The sequence below is a fragment of the Amblyomma mixtum genome, chromosome 1, assembly GCF_055824585.1.
Source record: "Amblyomma mixtum isolate Tamu chromosome 1, ASM5582458v1, whole genome shotgun sequence".
NCBI classification, from domain to species: Eukaryota; Metazoa; Arthropoda; class Arachnida; order Ixodida; family Ixodidae; genus Amblyomma; species Amblyomma mixtum.
In genome coordinates this window covers 303,170,068-303,191,005 of record NC_143012.1, presented here as the reverse complement: position 1 = coordinate 303,191,005, position 20,938 = coordinate 303,170,068, and the positions used below count along the sequence as shown (strand labels likewise).

Below are 20,938 nucleotides of genomic sequence, written 5' to 3'. Positions count from 1 at the left end.
AAAGCAAGACACACGGGAAGACCTAAACGGCTACATATCGGGAAATGAGAGGAGAGAAAAAAGGGAAAAGGGGAGAAGCGATGCAGACCTGCTTTTTCAGACCACCCCTTCTTATTCAGGCCCGCATATTATGCACCCCATCTGCTCGGCACGGTGCAATTCACGCCCCTTCAGGAAGAGGCAGCCGCCGCAGTTTCGCTTGCACCCGCGTGCCGTGAAAGCATCGAATTGTTCGCGGTCGTGTCGAAACGGCGTCGTCAAAGGCCGAAATGGCAAAGGCTGACGCGGCGAAATTTACGGCGAATTCAGAGCCCAGGCGGGGTTGGAAAGGCATCGTATTAACCCGTGACGACGGGATGCCGGAACGTTCGCGGGTACGCAGGCTTCTGCTTTTCGTCGTTCCCGTAAACGCTCCCGCGTTGAGCGCGAACCAATCCAGCTTTGTGGGGGCCGAGTTTTAAGCCCGGTCGTATGTAGTTAGCCCGAGAGAGCAGGGCGGGAGGCAAGGTCTGCCCGTGGGTAGCACGACCGGTCGTATAGTGGCTGCGAAAGCGGTTCTCCTTTGTTTTACTTCTTTCTCCCTCGCGTTGTCATCTTGCACTTCCTCCTAGATTCGGAGCAGCGGCCAGAAACCGGCGTGGTCTCCGGCCTTATAAAGACCCGTTTCCATGGAGACCGCGGTTTAACGCCCCGCCTGCTCACTATGTGCCGGCCGGCCCGTATGCGGGAGCGCCCACACAATTAGTTCCAACACACCAGAGAGCGCGTTGCCGTCGGCCCTGGACAAAGAAACAAAGTTAAACCAAACGAAACGCCGACAGCAATGAACGCAGTCTGGGGAGCAGCAACCTGTGGGAATGGCCGACGGGATGCAGAGGCGTCGCGAGCAATGCGAGCGTTCCGTGCGGAGCGCGGCAACGACTGTCAGGTCGTATTGACAGACACAGCGCGTGCGCCGAACCTTTCGACGCTGCCTCTTATTTGAGCGCTGTTTCTATCGCAAACGAGCAGTTTGGCGACGCCACATGGCTCGCTCTCTGCGTCCGCACACGCTGGAAGATTGCCCGCCGCACCTGGTGCGCCGTCCCTACTTACCTGAGAAAGGCGGTGTTTCCGACACTGGAGCCGACGTGCGCCGTCTTTGGGCTTGCGATGTGATGCAGTTGACTTACGCGTAAGAAAATTTACTCTGGAGAAGTCGCTTTCTCAAGCAGAGCACTCGTTACCTTGTGCGTCTCCTTGTTTCGATTTCTTCGAAGGTTATCATATTTTCAGTTGTACACACTCTACAACTTAAAAAAAAAATGAACAAGCGGAAAGTGAAAGCACCCACATCGTACGACAGAAAAAGAAAAGCACGAGACAAATTGTTTTGAACCAGCTGTATACAGCCTTCTTTTGTGTGTTAGAAGGGGTAATCAGCCATTTTCCTTCAGCGCATTCACTACTGGTCGGATGTGCTAAGGGCATCGCCCAAGGTGGAGGAGGTTTTTAATAAGGATGTAATTACTAATTAGCATCCACGCAAGCGCAGCCGTACGGCTACAAAGGAAAGCTATATGTAGAGCTTCCACACAAAGTTCGTAGTTATAGAATAATTCGTACCCTGGACCAGGACCAGGGCCAGGAGGGAGTTTTTCTTTAAGTATGCGAAGTTTGTGTGCCAACTGTATATATAGATTTCCTTTGTAGCTGTACGCCTGCGCTTGGGTGGATGCTAATTAGTAATTACTCCCTTTATACATTCACTGCTGTTTCCTTGTTTTTCACGAAATAAAAGCACAAAATTAAAATATAATTGAGTTTTAATATCAAGCGACATTGACTTTGCCGTGCTCGCATAGCGAAAAGAAAACGAATCTTTGAATTGATAACCATCACATACAGAAAAAAAATTTAAGAACCTATCTTTTTATTATCAGAAAGAAATCACGAAAGTCACTGCCTCAGGTAAAATAATATAAAGAAATTTATAGCTCCGCCATGTGTTCTTTATATTCCCTCTTTTCTTCACTGGCCTCTTCATTATATGTTTGCCTAGTTGTTGTACTTTCTCTTACGTAATTACTACACAGATTTGGCTCAAGCGAGAGTAGAAACAAAATTCCTCACGGCTTCTGGCACGAGCACCATTTCCTCTTGAGTTTCTAGTATTTTTAATTAAAGACTAGAACAGTGCGTTAAGAGATAGGGGAGACCAGCCATTATCGCTTCTTATACTCGACATTTTTATGCTATGTTTCCTAATGCAAGCGCGTCTGCAAGAAGAAGGCTGCAAAAAAGAGTAACATAGTTCATAAGAAGGGGAGAGGGTGATTGGCAGATACAAACATCACGTCGAATGAAAGGGAGAGTGGTTTATTAGTTACTTCCTTAGTCTTTCTTTATGTTCTACTGTTACACTGCTATTCGATCGAGTGTAAACTTACCTCTTTAAAACAGCATGCGACAGTGCTATTTTGAGAAATTATTGCATGAAATACACCTTCGCCCTCATGATGCGAGTCAACTGCGAGACACCGACATTCAAATGCACAGTCCAAAGGAAATTCGTGCTTCTGGACGAAGAGTGACAGCCACAACAAGAGGGAAAAATTAAAAAGAGATAAAAGAACTCAAGACGCCCTGGTATTTTCCGCTTAGCGACCCAGCTCCTCTCCTCGGTGGGTCTCATCTCCATTTCCAACCTTGTGCACGAGTTCGAGTTACAAAACAACACAGCAACAACAATGACAGCGGCAAAGAAAAGTAAAAAGAAAAGCGTTACAGGGAAGCGCGCATCGCAGCAGCAGGGGTCACCCTCTCCCTGCGCCCACTGGCGGGCAATAGCCGCTCTGCCCCGACCGAGTCCGCCGTGTGATTGCTGCGAGCGCCTGATCGTCGTGTGCGGGGCGACGCGTCTCATTTGCTGGCTCGTAGCTGCCGCACGTGAGATACGCGCGTACTGCAACGAAATCCGTGCAGCGCTGTCAGAGCTGGGTGCGACAGATTCGAAAGACAGCGCTCGCTAGCATTTTCATAACGTCTTCTTACGAGCATATTACACAGAGCATAGTGGTGCCGTACGCACATAACTCGAGGGTCTCGATACTTTTTACTGATCATAAAAATTTCGCGCGGATTTACTATAGGAAAGCTTTCTAGAGTGCCTAAAGTGAGTGAGTAGCAGCGCATCTTCGATTCGGGAGCTGGCCCCTTCCATTTGAAGACAGATCGGCACCATTCAATGCACGCATAACCTCTGAGAACACCGCCATTTTGTTGCCCCATAAATTAGGCTTAGAATCTTCTCCGAAAAACAGCACTTGTCTCTAAATTATGCCCAAATTAATTGATAGTGAAGAGGGGTTTATTGGCAAGTTCGAAGGACTGGCAGCGAAACGATGGCACAGGCTGTTCGAGTAGCGGCGGCACCAGAACAGAACCAAGAGCGAGCTCGAGCTCTCCACGCGCGCGGCCGCCGGAATCGGAGGACGCACAAATCGCTTCGTCGTCGTTGGTGCTGGCGCTCTGCCTTCTTCTGCCTTCTTCATTGCAATAGCATTATTGCCTAATTCTATTCAGCTCTGTGGTCAACTTTAATAGAATAAAAGCTTCTTTGTGGCGTTACTAACACAACAATCAGTCCATTTCTAAAGGTTCCTAATTAATAAAAGAGCAGCTTCTTACCTTTTAATTGGTGCTATCACTCGTCTTACTATATACCTGATTCTATGCGGGAGGAAGCGTCATGGCAATCAAAGCTGTCAAATGACCTACATGATAATACTAACATGGAACTGTTAAAACAGTAAAAAATCAGCCAGCGTTCAGATTAGACAAGAGTTCCACAGCGCGTCGAGTGGAGACTAAATCAGATAATGTGAAAAATCTCCCTTCCTTGGCGAAACGCACCCTAGGCAACATGTTCGAAACTAAATGTGTGAGGTGGTTCCAAGTTTGTGCTGGTTACGCGAAGGAAAAAGTTCTATGTAGGGCTCCAAGCTTCGGCGGAGTTAATTTTTTTGGCATTCTTTTCGTTTATTGTATGCAAATACGCTCCATCTTTGGTGAAATCTGCGTTTTATTACGAATCTGCGCGATTCTGTTTTACATCTTCCTTTTATTCATTTTTCAGGACTTAATTCTGTAAGCGAACATTTTCGTACAGCACTGCAGACCATTTCCTTAGAACGTGCATAATATCTCATTAAATATTCAGCATAACCTTTAATGAGAAAACTAAGAGTACTTTCTTCTTCTGTTCCAAGAATTTCAGCGCAGTCCTGTGGATAATAATAGCACATTTGCGAGACATTTTTAAATTTCGTGTACCTTATGGACATAATGTATGCGATTTTACAGACATTATTGCAAGTAACAAAACTACATAACTGCATGCACTGACATGTGAGCCGGATGGAAAAACTGCCTACCTGTCTGGCCCAGGAAAAGCAGGCTACTTCTGGAGCTCTAGGCCCATCAAATCCGAAACTCGTGCCGATCGGAGCTAATTCACATCGCGGAGACAATGGTGCTGTAGAAGATCAAAGGAAACGCCCCATCATCACGCTCAGAAAGACTACAATAACGGGGATGAACGCGTTATGCAACGACCATAATGTATGCTGATCCCTTCTGTAATTTTGCACCATCTTTAGTAAAGTTGTGCCTCGGGCTACGCTGTCTGCCATTTTCCTAATTTGAATTCAGGAACCAATTTTTTTTTTTGAAAAAGCAAGCCAGGAGCCCTGCTCTCGTTCAAGAAGGGAGCTGAAATAAATTCATTCAGGACCATGAGCAGTGTCTGTCTGAATTCACTCAGCTTTTAACTAGCCGATCTTTTTCCATGTCCTGCTGAGACAGTCAGGGCTTTGCCGCAATGCATTAAAGTAGCGCGGCGAAGGACAGGGTTCGACGCATAAACAAGGCCTTCGAAAATTCCAAGGAGGAGACACCGGAGCGTTGGGAAAAGGGCGGCGGCGTTCGTTTAAATGGGCGCTGCGCGCAGCGTGGCGGCCCTAAACGGATCGATGCACGCGTCCGGCTGGTGGGTCGAAGCCAGGACTTCAAAGATCGTAGCAAAGAGCGCGGTGCGATGGCCCCGGCAGTTCCGTCCCACTTGCGGAACAAGGCGGAACACGATTAAGCGATCGACCGGACATCTGTCCAACCTTGGGCCACCGTCAAGCAAGCTCGCTTGAATGGAGCCTCTTCAGAGGACGCGCGATCCACTCTGCGGTGGTGACCCGCTTTTTGAGGATCCGCTCCTCTTTTTGTGCTCTTTATTGGTTTCCCTTGCCATGGACGACAACACGTTAAGTTCAACAGGCCGAGGGAGGTGGTTAGGGGATTTAGCTCTGCACACTAAGCCTTTTCTAGTGCCGTCGTTGACAGGAAGCAACCGCCCAAAAGGACAGCGGAAATCAGAACGCAAAGAGATGGTGATTCTGCTCGGCGGAGCTCAAGTAATGGGGCGGTTAGCCCTTGCTTGCGACGCGCAATGACCGCTTTTCGTTAGAGGGGACCACCCGTGATTTATTTTTCTTTCAGCCCCTCATTGGTCAAGTGATGTTCAACTTATTCCCTTCATGGAGTGGCAGACCAAACTCAGTGTAGAAATGAGAGTAACAAAATTCTTTTATTGTGCCTAGATTTTCTCACGCAAGCGAACCATTGTGCTTTGTAGATGTTCTGTAGATTTTCCAGAACCGAATAGTAGAATATATGGTCTAATATTCCCTGTTTACTTTTTCTTTCGAATATTTCTTGTTTGTTTTTTTCTATCTCAAGAAGAGTAGACATGTGAAACACATTCCTCACACATATTGTCACGTTCTAGTGACGGCAGTCCAGCAGTCAGGAAGACACCAACCAGTCTTGGAAACGAAGCTCTTTATTTGGGCTGACTTGCGCCCGCAAAAGAACTGAATCACTCGGCGGCGGCGTAAGCAGCAAGCGTGCTCGTCGGTCGTCGAACTACGAATGTCCGCCGCTCGCGGCATCGCTCAATTTAAAGGCGGCAAGGAAACTTCCAGATAACAGGACAAGATCATCTACAGTAATCTAGAAAAACCTAGATGCAGCCCTTCATGGCTGCGATCAATCGAGATTAGTCTGGTCGCTTCTCGCGCCACGAACAAAAGTGATAACAACCCTTTCCTGCAGCCTTGAGCGTGAACGAACAAACACTACAATGATACGTGGCAATATAACCACGAAGACAAAGCCGTGAGAAGAAATATGTCTAATATATGCAATCATTATTGGCGGTAAAGGCTGCAGGCACGCAAAGCAGACTGTTCATTTTTTTTCTCAGAAATCTTATGAGTATAAAAATGTGCTAGAAGTAAAGTTACAGTATAGTTACCGCAGTGCTGAGTACAGGGCTAATGTCAGCTAATACTACACTATTTGGAGTCGTTGTTTGCCCACTTTTTTCACGGTGGCTTTTTTTCTGTGGTATTAGGGCTTCGGTTTAATTCAAGAAAGAAAACTGCCTGCAACCGGCTGAAAACCCCCAAAACCAACCGTTCAACGCAGGCTGTCGAACGGCTGACCTGCAAACTATATTGCGGCTTTGGTGAACAAAGAAAAAAACACCACACATTGTGTCGTTCTCGCACTCGGTGCAGAGAGTGGAATGACACAAAGTTTCTTTTCTATGTCATGTTGCTGTTTTTACAGATAAAGAAAATACGTTTCTTTAAAACAAGGGAACGTAAGAAAAAAAATCTGCTGAAGAGCAGCTTGACAAGCATCATAATGCGTACCCCAGTTCGGCCCAAAACTGTAGTTTTTTTTTTTACCCAACAAATGCTCCACGATATTTTTTTTAGCCTCTATATTGTATTCTCGCGGCAGTTCATGCATTTTTTTTACTTTCCATGGTTGCCACACGATCTGCTATAAGGGGCAAAGAAAATTTACGATTTCTACAAATACTTATAAGTATTTACGAATAGGTGCCACGCTTACTTCACAATATTTATTACGTATGTGACCGTTCGCGTTGAATCTTTGTCTTTTCCTGCGTCCAATAAACCAAACAACAGCAACGTTGCTTGCATAATGCAAATATCAAAAAGCAAATTCGAAGAAAGCATGACTAAAAGTAGAAAAGTTCCGAGAGCGGAAGTTTGATTTAGGACAGCATGTGTTCTTATTAGAGTCGCCGGCCTTTTCGAGAGTTTACTACCGAAACGAACAAAAAAAAAAGGCTGCTGACAGTTTGTTGCCGTTGTCATATTTTCCGATCAACGTCCATCGTTGATGCTTTCGAAAGGGCGACCGAAGAGATGCCTCGTTAAACACTGCATATTGCGCTGTAGCTGTATTCTATTATATTTTTTTGCAGAAATTTTTCAACCAGATATTTTGCGTTCGTTTATTTGTTATACTTGTGGCACAAGCGCAAACACCGTGTCTTCTCTGTTTTTCTGCGGCTCGCCGAGCACGACGTATCTACACTAAGCCGAATCACGAGATCCCGAGAGTACCGCAAATATTTGCTTAATGCTGGGCGTTGAGCCGCTCGGCAAGGCGGTGTCAGCGTTGCTCCGTAATTTCTCTCGCTCTCTGATAGGCGTGGAAGACGATATGCTTAACGCTATCTCTTGCAAGAAACGAACAACTTGTATCCTATCTCCCACCTGAAAGTATCTTGGATCATCGTGAGCAAGTAATCCATTTCTGGCTCTGACGTCAGATGCTCTGCTGACCAACGGTACAAGTGCATAGGAGCCATGCAGAATTCAATTGCCTCAAAATGCAGCTTCGGATCGCTTCCACGATGCCGATGTAAGTGTAGAAGTCGCGCCGTAGGCATACTAACATACCAATGTAACTGTGTGCCGAATCAGTGTAACTTGTAGCAAATAAGCAAAAATCAGTGTAACGAATCCGTGCAACTTACAGAGAATATTTCAACCTACTCTGAACTGGCAAACCTTGTCTACAAATACTGATCCTGAATACAAAATTAGATGTATACAGGTGCGGAGCAGGTTCTCTGAAATCGCAGTAAAAACACCTACACCATAGTCACTGAAACCATGAAGCTATGGGAGAAATAAAGATGGCGTCTAAGAACAACTGCGCTCCTCCAAGACTCCCCCATAAAAAAATAAATATACTGATACACAAATAATAATAATTAAACGAGAAAAAAAAACGTACCTTTAGTTGGCTAGAACCCTGCTCATACAGGCGCTGGCTTTACCGGCATTCGGTGGGAGTAGCTTTGTGACGACTCCTCTTGATTTTCAAGCTAACTGTGCCCACTACTGTCAAACGGGTTAGGTTCAAAGGGTGCATGTATGCTTACGCTGGCGTTACATCAGGCAGACTGGACAATCTTGAACGCTAGGATGTATTAAGTTCCCTGACGTCGAATAATTGCTTTAAGATGGAAAGGGAAAGTTTTTTTGCGCTCTTTAGTTTGTTAAGTAATACGCGCAAAATCGAGCGCCTGTGCATTTTTTTTTATTTATCACTGTGGTAGGCCAGTACATGTTTAATTTGGGACAGCTTCGTGTTTCGTACACGCATCTTGCGTCATTCAGCAAGATGGTTTATGCTGGCATGAAACTATTGGTTCCTAACTGTGCTCAACACTTCCTTCACATCCACACTCTACCAAGCTCGTTATTCCTTAAAATTAAATAATATCATCATCACCATCAGTGACAACAACCCACGGAAGGTGCCCGAAGATTGATACTCTTCGTAATCTTAGACATGTTATTAATGCGAGAGCATTATATGGCTCTGTCGCGTCAGCAAAATGTGCCCCCAAATTTTTCCGTACGATGACGTCGCTCTCTGAATATGAATGTGTGAAAGTGTGATTGGGATAAACGGTGTGTGATAAAATGTTGCCGTGGGAAAAATTTCAATGAAGCACGAAAAACGCGAAAAAATACTCTTAGACGTGAAAATAGGCATAGACGTCGATATAGTACATGGACGTCAGAACAGACACGGACATCGATATAGTATGTGGACGTATTGCTTTCGCATTGCTCCAATGCGGGTCACCGCAGTGATCTCAAAATTTTTAATTTTTACGCCACTTTTAAGAGTTTAAAGGATGCCGCGCTCTGTAACAAAGTGTCTTACTCGTTGGCACGAAAAAGATAGTTTCCGCAATTTCGCGAATTCACGCAAACAGAATTAACAAGAATAAATAAACTGGGGAGCTATATCACCAGAAGTGGTGCGATGGGGAAAACCAGAGGGCTCGCAATAGGACCTCACCATTGTTACGCAGGGTTAAATATTGCGCTTCGGTAATGGCAGGATGCCTGCGCTGACAAGCGGCCTGAAACGGCGAACGACGCCCCCGCAGAAACCGGGCCACAAAATGTCACCCGCAGTCATGGGCGCGAAGCTGTGGCGCGCCTTACAATTTTTGAGCAAAGTGCTTTGCACAGGCGCCATTGTTCCCAGCGCAACGCGCAAGGACGCCTCAAATGCCGACCCCCACAGTGAAGCTGCCTTCCACAGCTCGTATTTCATGTCCTGCAATGCGAGCCCGGCGAACACAATGATGGGCTGCGGGCCAGAATGCGAGGGAGCACGAAAAGAATGCGAACTCTGGTTTTTAGATGGCGAATCTTCCCTTGCGATGGTGCTGCCACTTTTGCACGCGATGCAGAAGAGAACTGGAAGTAACTTTAGTTAGTTTATTGTGTGTTTTTTTTTCATGTTCGTTGCGTTAAGCTGCCTGCCGATATTTAAAGGGCGTTCATGGGGCTCTTTATTAGGGTTGTAGTGTAATAACAATAAATTAAAAAAAATTTAATTGTAATATTTAAAATATAAATTTGGGTTTAATAATATTGAATTTTTTTATATACATCAATTAATATTTATTTTTTAATAAATAGCATTTAATGAATATTTATTACGTCAGTAATATTTATATTAATATTTCAATTAATAGTTAGTTTTATTATTTATTGAATATTGAATAAAATTTAGCAACATTTAAATTTAATAATATTTTAATAATAAAATTTTAAATGTCTAATAACACAATGTGGCATCCAATTCGGGACTCCGTTGGAATAGTCGCTGCGGTAACTTTAAGTGGACTGAGAAATGGGAAGTTGTTAATGCAAGGCGAATGAAGTTTATGTGTTCGTAGTGTAGCACACATGCTAAAAGGAATAAATAAATGCCCGCTACACGCTAAAAATGTGGCAGAGCTTTTGCAACTTGTAATGCTTTAAAGGAACTCGACCCTAATTCACTGAGTCAAGACCAACACCTACGTTTACTTGCATGACCTTGTACTAAATGAATGGAATCGCGAAAGGAAACAAATGCACTAAAACCAAGGCGATGGTTTAACGGGTACGTCAAACACGATCCTTGTTTGTGAGGATGTCACACATAATATCTGTGGTGCCTATTCTTGCGTACACATCATGCTTGCTTTGCCCTGAATAAATATGCATCCCAAATCTATTAAGTATGAACTAGTCAAGAGTTATAGCAATTTGCTTGGCAGGCTAACAATTAATAGGAAAAAAACTCAAAATACATTGTGGGAAGGCAAGAATAAATTGACACCGTGAGAATGGTGCTTCATGCTAGCGAGAATAGAAAGGTGCAGTAACACTTTCATTTCTCAGTGCGATATTTAGCCATATCGTGCGGAAAGGGAGGGAGGTCGGAATGAAAGAAGAAAGAGAGAAAGAGGTGACGGAATGGAGGGCTTCAGAATATTTTCAACTACCAGGGGATTTTCAGCGTGCACTGACATCGCTCAGCGTAAGGGGGCCTTTTGCTCTTCGCCTGCTCCGAAACGCGGTCGCCGCGCCTTAGTTCTTGTGGCTCAGTAGCCGAGCACTCTAACCATTAATCCACCGACAAATCAGCAATCAGGCTAGCAGGAAAAGTATTTTACAACAAGATTAATTATGAACAGGAAGTGAAAGTAAACGGAAAACCATATCGAGCAGAGAACATGCTTAGAGAATTGTTAGTAGAGCTCTAGCTGATGTTGATCTCTAGGCAAGCGTTAGTATGAAAGATTACCAAAGAAAAAAATACTTAAATTTCAACACATTTGAAGCAGTAAATGTCGGCTTTTAATTCCGAAGTTAAAAATTGTTGTTCCCATATTCCTATTGGCTATTTGCATGAAAGAAACCGGAGTTCTCCTGATAACTAAAATAATTACAAATAATAACAATCGAGCCTGCTAATGCAGCTTGACTTTGTCTCATTAAATTCTTTATAAATATCAGCTTTTCCTCAATAAATGAAAAATGGTTCATACGTCATTTGTACAAACTAAAGAACAAGAAAAATGAGCTCTACCATTGATCTGTAATTAATACAAATACCTCGATAGTGTTACCGATGGACCGTGAACGAAGAAGTGGCGGTGCGCTGAACGACGACAACGTTGACAGTTGGTAGCTGGGCCCTCGGTGTCTGAGCTGAGTGCTGGCCATCTCAGAGCAGCCGCCAACACAGACTTACCGCCGTAACATCCCCGTAACATCTTTTGGTGGAGGTCGCGGGTTCGAGCCGACATGCCGACGACCCGACGAGCCGACGAGACGACGGGCCGAACGGGCGAGATGACTACCGACCCGGCCCCTCCGTCTGCGCCTGCCACGCCAACTGTCGTCGTAGCCCACCCTCGCGACCCGGGCACATTCTGCGGTACAGATGGCGTGGATGTCGAGGACTGGCTCTCGCTCTATGAGCGTGTTAGCCAGCACAACAGGTGGGACGCCACGCTGATGCTGGCCAATGTGATATTTTATCTTGCCGGCACCGCACGCGTGTGGTTCGAAACCCACGAAGAAGAGATTGCCACGTGGGATGCCTGCAAGCAGAAGCTCCGCGACCTGTTTGGGAAACCAGTTGGCCGTCAGCTTGCTGCCAAAAAAGAACTTTCAGCTCGCGCCCAAACGGCCTCCGAATCATATATTACATACATTCAAGACGTCTTGGCACTGTGCCGAAAGGTCGATCCCAACATGACCGAGGACGATAAGGTAGGCCACATTCTTAAAGGCATTGCCGACGATGCCTTCCACCTTCTTCTATGCCGGGACTGCTCTACGGTTGACTCCGTTCTGCAGGTGTGTCGACGCTTCGAGCAGGCCAAGCACCGGCGCATTGCACACCGCTTTGATCGCCTGCCTAACACCGCTGCCAGTTCCACGTGCGAGGATCTGCCGACACTGAGGCAGCCTTCAAACCCCGACAACGTGACTCGCATCGTGCGCCGTGAACTGGAGGCCCTGGCTCCTGTTACGACCAACGCGCCCTTGTCGGACAACACCCTGGCCACAATATCCCTTATTCAAGCTGTCGTCCGCCAGGAGGTCGCCAACTTGGGCATGCCCTCCAGCCATCGTCCCGTCGAACCACGGAGTGCGAGCCCCATCTCGCCCGTGGTCGCTACTGCTACGGCCCGCAACACCTTCGTCCCAAGTTACACAAGGTATCGCAATCCCGATGAGTGGCGTACTCCTGACGACCGGCCGATCTGCTTTACGTGCTCGCGCGTAGGCCACATCTCTCGCCACTGCCGCAGCCGTTGGTCCGCACCTCCCCGACCTTTGCCCTACGTCGACCGCCGTTATGACTATGGACCCCGTCGCTTCACGCCTCGGAATGACCCACCCAGCACCGAGTCCACACCGCCTCCTCGCAGAACCAGCCGCTCTCCCTCTCCGACAGCCCACCGTTCTCGCTCACCTCTTCCGCACCGCAGTTACTCACCGTCCTCTGCAGGCTCGGTGTCTGAGCTGAGTGCTGGCCATCTCAGAGCAGCCGCCAACACAGACTTACCGCCGTAACATCCCCGTAACAATATGTTCGGTGCTAAACGCAGTATATGGTTTCTTTGCGCACCTTACTTTCTTTTTTTAACGCTGCGTAAATTCATTGCCTGCTGCATTCGTTAACTTCTTTTTATTGTAACATTTCTTTTTCTGTTAGGACAGTTGTGTTTAATAGCCCATTTTTTATTCCTATGCGTGTTGTGTCGTGCTCTAATTGTTATGCACTACGCCATCTTTTGCAGACTGGCTCTGGACTAGAGCGACAATCATGTCCAGTTTAGCCGCGCTTCCACACATTAAAGATCAGTGAGGCTAGTCGCTACTATCTATATGTAAGCGGCAATAAAGCATCATTACTTTTATTGCACAGCAGATGAGAAGCCAAGCTTTCCAACACTATATTTAATGCAGCATTACGTGCTTATGCGCGTTATCGCACATGCAATAATTATGGCCGAGGGTCCTCTACGATTTCTCGGAGTGAAATATTGTTCCGCGTGCGCAATACACAGCCCGTAAATGGCCGGGACCGAAGGTTGTTACAGAGCAGAGCTCATTAGGAACAAACCATTGCAGTCATCCATGATCCATTATTTCTACACTGGAATGGCCGCTGTTCTCGGCAGCTCTATTCTGCCAGTTACTTGCGGACTCCTTCCTACGTAAGCGCTTGCACGGAGCAGATATACACATTTGCTTTTTTTTTTCGTTTCCGAGAGGTTATTGACTTCCAGATGTGTCGTATGGAGAGAACAATTATTTATTAACCACTTCTTCGTCGTGGCTATAATGACCAACAGACAGACATAGGAATGTACTATGGCTTGGTCATACATATGAAAAGCATTTAGAAAACACTAGCATTGCGGGATCCTTTATACATTGGACTCCTGGCCCTATTGCGACTAAATGTACTGGTGACCAATGTCTGTTTTGATTTTGGGTTTATGAAAGTGGGTTTGTGCAGGATTTTGTGAGTAAGTGTCGGATACAGCGCTCAGTGATCCCACATGTTAGACTGCTATATACACCAGTGCACGCGCCGTGCATTTATCATCGTCTTTTCCTTAACACAATGTTAAGTGAGGTCCCGCTGATGCCATGTTTCGTAGGAGGCAAAACGAAAAAAGCCGCCAGTGTGCTGTACGACGGGATCATCATCAACAGCCTGACCGCGCCCACTACAGGACAAAAGCCTCTTCCATATCTCCCCAATTATCCCTGTCCTGTGCCAGTTGCGGACACCTTATTCCCGCAACACTTCTTAATCTCATCCGCCCACCTAACTTTCTGCCGCCCACTGCTACTCTTGCCTTCTCTTGCCTGTCCCTTAGCCTTAAGGACCATTGGTTATCTTGTCTTAGCATTACTTTCTCGTCCCAAGCCCGTTTCTTCCTTTTGATTTCGGCCAAGATGTCATGAACACGCGTTTGTTCCCTGACCCACTTTGCCTTTCTCCTGTTTCTTAACGTCACAGCTATCATTTTTCTTTCCATAGCTGGCTGCGGTGTCCTTAACTTAAGCCGAGCCCTTTACTTTAGCCTCCACGTTTCTGCAATTCCATCGACACGCAGATTTGATTTAGTTTGGTGAGAATTGCGTGGGCAGGGATTCGAGCCCAGGACATCTTGAACGCTAGGCGGGTGCTGTGCATCTACGCCATCACTGTATCTGTGTGATACGAGTGCAATATCAGTGCAGGTTAAAGATTTTCAGATGACCGAAACTATTGTTTTGGAGCTCTCCACAACGCTCTCTCTCTTCTTTCTCTCTCTCTCTTCTTTCTCTCTTCTTTCACTCCCACCTCAATCTCTTTCCTCATGGCGCAGTCGAGTTCTCCCCTGCGAAGTGAGACCGTTACTGCGCCTTTGATTCTTCCAAAAATTTGTTTTTTTTTTGCTCGCGTGTACAGAGGAGTCTGGGAAGCTATGAGAAGAAAAATATATAGTAACTGCCCCCGTCAAGATTAACGCTGTGCTGTTAGGGAAAGGTCCAAACGAAAAGAACACAACATCAGCAGATCAATGGACGAGCATTTCCCCTCTTCCATCTCCCCCCTCTCTCTCTTCCTTCTCTAAAGAGGAAAAAAAGATGAAATAAAAAAAAGAGATAGGAGTTCGGCAAGAAACTTTTGAGCTCCTACTCGAAACAGAAACAATTACGCCAGGATTACGGAACCTCGTTGTGTACGCACCTGTCTGGAAAAGGCATTCGTAAGCAGAGCGTGCTGATTGGTAGTGGGAAATTTCGTCCCTGGGCGATTGAAATCGGGAGCAGCATATTCGTTTTGCCTTTTTATCGCCTTGTATTTTAAATTTTGTAAATGAACAATCTTTCTTTCGCACGTGACCGATTGCAGCAATTGTTCTGAAAGTACAAGGAGTTTTTTCTAGCCCATTAAACCCCAGAAAAAAAAGGAAGGTACAAACCCTGCCAGCTCTTCTAAGCAGACAGCATGAAGCCTGCTGCAATCTCGCATATGTTGTCCGCGAATCAGCAGAGTCGGTTCATCCATATACATCCCCCCCCCCCCCCCCCCTAGCGCTCATACAAACAAATAAAAATGACAACAAGAAAGAAGGGCACTCTCTGAGTTTGCCACCCCTAATTTCTGCTTAATATTTCAAAGTGACGTTTTGCGAACAGCACCCACTACGATCAGCAGGGAACCGTTTGCGTGGATAATTCGTCGCACCCTCTAAACATAATCATCGCAATCGTATCAAGTCACCCCTCTAAAAAGTTTGTCCCGTCAATGCATACGCAAGCAAGCGTGATATGACCGACATCGTCGCGTGGCAAGCGTCATGAGGCCGCGGAGAAAGGGCCTAAAGCCGATGAAAGGGTGAGCACACACTCTTGAGCTTTATCTTCGCATTTGCATTTTCGCCGTCAATAGCTCTTTTATATGCCCGCTGCACCATTCACGGGCGTCCAGCCTGCAGGTATGCAAAAAGGCCACTCCCACACGCTGTTGTTGTCCTAGCTTGGTTGGCCGCCACTTCCGAGAACGTTCCCCTGGATGCACATAAGCGCAGAATATTGTGTCTCTACCCACAACATGCGGACAGGCAGGTGCGATACACACGAACGCACGGCCGGGGAAAACAAACAGAGCACGCGGTCAAAGGAGGCAACATACGCCCGTAGCCCTGGTAACGGCCACGTTCCGTGATGAATAGGAAAGCAATTTGAGGCGAAGCTCCCCTTTGTGCCAAGAAGACCGGTGAACACGCGAGCTTTTGCGCCAGCGCATCTTTTTTGGGGCACGACGGGAGGCTTGCGCATTCATTTCGACGGAGTGGCACGCCAGCCTCCATTCATGAGCGGCGACCTTTTTCCTTACGTTATTGGCGCCTACGCAGGAGAGGCCATTCTTGGACGCTTAGTAAACAGTGGGTCTCTGGCTGGCGATGTACGGTAACTTGTGGGTGTGCAGTTTCAGAAGGCAAACACTGAGGATTCGCGTCACTCTGTGTGAATAAGTTATCGCGACAGCTCCATAAACTTCACCGCGACAGATAGCTTTAGCATATTGTAGAACGTGTACCGCGACCGCTTACTAGCGCCGCCAAATGCGAATGCGTAGATGACGCCGGTGCGACGGGTGCCAGCGTGATATAGGTGCACTTGGCGCCTATTGGTAGACGCGCTAGTTTTAGACTTTATGCACTATGATAAAACTGTGCGGAGTACACACACATTAAGTTATGACTTAACTGGAGCGAATTCCTCTTTAGCGCTTCGCAGATAGTCTCGAAGTGTTGTGGTGTCATTGTTTGCACGATGCGTGCAGGTGATGTCCCATGATTTTAAGTAGTGATAATGGTATTGGTTACTGGACAGAAAGCAAAGCCATAAACCTCACCAAGCTTTGCGAAGTCATTTATGTTTGCAAAAAAAAACTACAACTAAAGCTTCTTCATTATTTTCGAGAATTTACTAAAAGTACAAGACGGAAAATTTTCACGCGACCTCTCATGGGCTGGCTGAGGTATGTTTCAGCTTTAGATTGTTTGGTAAAAGCAGTGCGTTGCTGGTGTTCGTGACGTTCAACCATCGGCGATGTTTCCCCCTTCATCCTGTTGTTCTCGTACAAACATTCTTTTTTTTTTGTTATCGTTGCTTCTAGCGCACTTTTTGGTCGTGTCAACGACCTATCCTCGCTATTACGACGAAAAATAATAGCCTGTTGTTTTATCTGTCTGATATCGGCGACATTATGGACTTTTGTGGCTATAGAGGTTTTGTGACTATTGCGTTGCCGTTGCACTTATCTGCGTTTTGACACCCTTTCGACGCACTTCCTCGCTGATGTACGATAATATTTTGCACCTAACCACCCTTATCTCCTTTTACATCTGACCGGCCCGCCTCCTCTTATACGCCAATGCGTTCACTTCGCGTCGCCGAAGTCACCACATTAGCAGTTACGACGAATTATTTGTGAGCTAGCCCTAAGTAAAAATATATGTCGATATGCACAACATGCACTGACAAACGGATTGGAATCACGTCCCGATAAAGAGATGAATTGATCTGCATTTCTTCAGGTGCGAGAAAAAGCTTTGGTTTAGATTAAATGGCTTGGCTTGTATTGTAGAGTCTCCAATTCCCCCCCCCCCCCCCCCCCCCCCCCATGATATACACCGTTTACTGCAGAACTAATGAACAAACCATACTTCTGAACAGGCACCTTAAGAGCGCTGAAAAGAGCCTCTATACTTTGACATGCTCGGTTGCGAATAAAACGACACAAAAATTGTGTTTCCTACTTCATGTTTCGTTATCAACCACTGCAGAGTTCCTTACATTCTAAATCTGAACCCTACGGGATGTGTACCGCAACCGATATACTGGAAACACTCTAACAGCAGAGCGACTGCAGAGAGCCTTCCTGCCAAGCGAATGCTCTTATCTGAAGATACTCTTTAGCTTTGACGTCAGTGTCCAGTGTTGCTGTGACCGAGTGTAGTTCAGCATTTTACCCTTTGTTTCTCGGCTTCAGAACAATCGAATGAGTTTTTTTTCGTCCTTGACTGTTTGGGGACCATTTTCACGCGTTCTTAATCGGTCGTTTGCTATGTTGCTACACGTTGCATTCGTACATTGTTTGAATCTTCGTTGGGATATCTGTTTGGGTCATCAGAAAATTTATTTTATTTTATTTTGCACGTATGGCCATCCTCACGTGCGGTCAAAATAAAAATTAACGTATTTTCATGTTTTTATGCTTCCCCGAGAATTCGAGTAAGCGCTTGTCTCCTCGTCATAATATAAACTGGGATTTACTTTCATGTCGAGTCTGTCCTTTAGTGAATTGCACTGAAGAAGACATTAATCACTTAAATTAATGATAATAATGCCAAGTTGACTGTAGTCTCCGATAAGAACGAATGCACAACTGCATTGTTCTGCCCTGTCAACTGCACTGTATCGTTGGAGTTTTTCCTTAATGGTGACATCAGCTCGCTTGTAGCTACACCTACACTCTTCTGTGTCTATAGTTTAATGGTCTATGATCAACGGTCCCATGCTTTATTTGTCGCGAGAGCTAGAACAAGATGCCTCTTCGCGATAAGTAACGCACCTCATGTAAATTACAACTTTCTGAATCACACGGGAGATTTTTGATGGTTGCACTAATTGGAAAGTGACATTTGCTGTGACTTTCCACTTGAATTGTTTATGATTTCATAAACAAGAAAAAAAAATACTCGAAAGGAGCAGGGGCGCCAAAGGTGTGACTCATATTTTTTTTACTGCGCATACGCAATCAGTCGTCATCTGTCGGTGGCAACTCTAAGCGCGTCACCCTGCACCAGATGCGAGTGCGCACCTCCCCGCAGTGAGCCACTATCGGGCTCAGTTCGATAGGCAATAGGACCAACTCATGAGACAGGTGCAGAAATACTATTGCCCCCACAAGACCTGCATCGGTGACGCGCTCGAAGGAGGGGGGGGGGGGGGGGGGGGGGGGGGGATGCGATTAATGCAGTTGAGAATGCAAACTGGAAATGCGCTCTGAGAAGTCTTCTTTCCTTAGGATCATACAGTAAAATTCTTAATATTCCGCTTGGCATCTGCCTTCGGGAAAGAAAACAGAACGCAGAACGTGAACAAACGGAAAAGAAATAAAACAAGACAAATACAAATATAGTATGTTCAGCAATTCAACCTTATGCATACCGATTACATTCCTGTTTTTTCACGCTTCAGATACGAGAGCAGCAAATGTTATGTCAGTAGCTCCCAGAAAGCGTGTTCGGAGGACAGGGCCACATGTTATTGATTACAGCGAAGCTATGATGGAAAACGGTGGGTTGGGGGGGGGGGGGGGGGGGGGGGGGGGGTCTGCAATCGCGCTATTTGTTTTGGTTCGGAGCATTAGCACGAGCAGCACAGATCGCCTGGGATCTGACAGCTGTGACCCGGCAACTAGGGGCAGACGCTTAGCATTCCACGCTCGCTCTGAAGCACGTCGACAGCTGTCGTACACTTAGCACATGTTCGCGGATGCGTTCAGGTAAACACGACCACGCAAACGCACGCGTGCACGGAGGGTGACGCTTGAATGCGGTCCTGTTCGCTCTGGTCAAGTGGGCCCTCGCATTCTTCTGATCTCGGCACCGAAGGCGCCGGAGCGCAACCTAGCTCTTAAGAATTCGGCGCGAGTGGTTACGACAGGCGCAGATTGTAGAAGAGCCCGTTTCCTAGAATGAAGCCGAGTCTTCACGTGATTTTTCTGGCGTGAAACCAAGAAACCAGTATTTGAAAGCTGGATCCTATGGGGAGCTAAGTCTAACGATCATACGTTACGGGGATTACTGCACTAAATGTGGTCGCCATGTGTGGAAGAGGAACGGTTAGGTGGGCGAGCCTGTACTCGAGTTTATACTGGGTACCCCGCAATGTTTATGCGTACATATAATCTAATGAATGCAATTTGTACGCGCGCATAAATCTTGGTTGCATTGGTTTTTTTTTCCTCACCAGACTACACATGCTAAGCCTGCAGATAAAATTTGAGGAGCGTTTTATATCAAGAAAAGAGGAAAAGATTGCATCAATGACACGTTGGTGGCTTCGCGTGAAGATCACATGCTTTTTCTTGGTTTATACGAGCATCCAGTCGACCCTTTGAGATCAGTTCAGTCAGCGCATGTTAGCGCATGCCCAGTGATTCACTGCACTATGACTATGAATTTCCGTCCAATGGCACATTGTTGAAAGTTAGCACCCCTCCCCAGTCTCTTCAATGCGACTCTTATGTTTATTAATCTCCGCCCGTTCTGCTAAAACTATAATATTAACTTCCATGAGCAAAAGTCGGCATTGACGGATTCATTGAAGTGTTGCAGCATGACAGTTTTGTAATCAGGATTTAAATCTAAGTGGAAAGAGAATCTAGAGTCCAGTCGAAATATCTCTAGCGGAGACTGCGAGACGTTGGAAGCCAACACGCTTTAAATAGCAAGGCGGCAACCAGCGTCGCCTTCTTGTGTCAGTATTCACTGGTCACATAAAAATGGCGCCTGCCTACCCCCCCCCCCCCCCCCCCCATCGCCGCCAACCCTTTACTATGCTCACTACAGGACAAAGGCCTTTCCCAAATCTCTCCAACTGACCATGGCCCTGTGCTAGCTGCGGGCCCCCTATCGTCGCAAATTCCTGATCCCATCCGCCCACCTAGCTTTCTGCCGCCTCCCCCAGAAACGCTTGCTTTCTCTTAGAATCCAGATTGTTACGCTAAAGGACCATCGGATAACTTGCCTTCGCATTACATGCCCTGCCCAACCCTATTTCTTTCACTTGATTTCGACTAGGATGTCATTAACCAGCGTTTGATTCCTGACCCTCTTTGTCACCTTCCGGTCTCTTTATGTTGCGCCTACAATTTTTCGTTCTATAGCTCACGGCGTTGTCTTTAACTAAAGCTGAACCCTTTTCGTTAGCCTCCCCGTTTCTGCCCCATAGGTGAGTACCATTAAGATACAGCTGTTTTATGCTTTTCTCGTGAGGGATATTGGTAAACTGCCACTCACGATCTGAGCGAACCTGCCAAGCGCTCTCCACCCCATTCTTATTAATCTATAGTTATTCCGCTGACGTGACCTGGATCTGCGGATACTACTTGCCTTAAG

The 20,938-nt window shown here is 46.3% G+C and overlaps 2 protein-coding genes across 3 annotated transcripts in view; both read left to right on the top strand.

Moving 5' to 3' along the window:
• The window catches only part of LOC149372236 (uncharacterized), a 223,121-nt gene that overhangs the window by 70,281 nt on the left and 131,902 nt on the right, over window positions 1–20,938 (top strand). The window lies entirely within an intron of this gene.
• Window positions 11,418–12,809, top strand: LOC149372237 (uncharacterized). The gene has a single exon (XM_089568050.1). The coding sequence runs from the start codon at window positions 11,529–11,531 to the stop codon at window positions 12,807–12,809; it is 1,281 nt and encodes a 426-aa protein (XP_089424176.1). The 5' UTR covers window positions 11,418–11,528.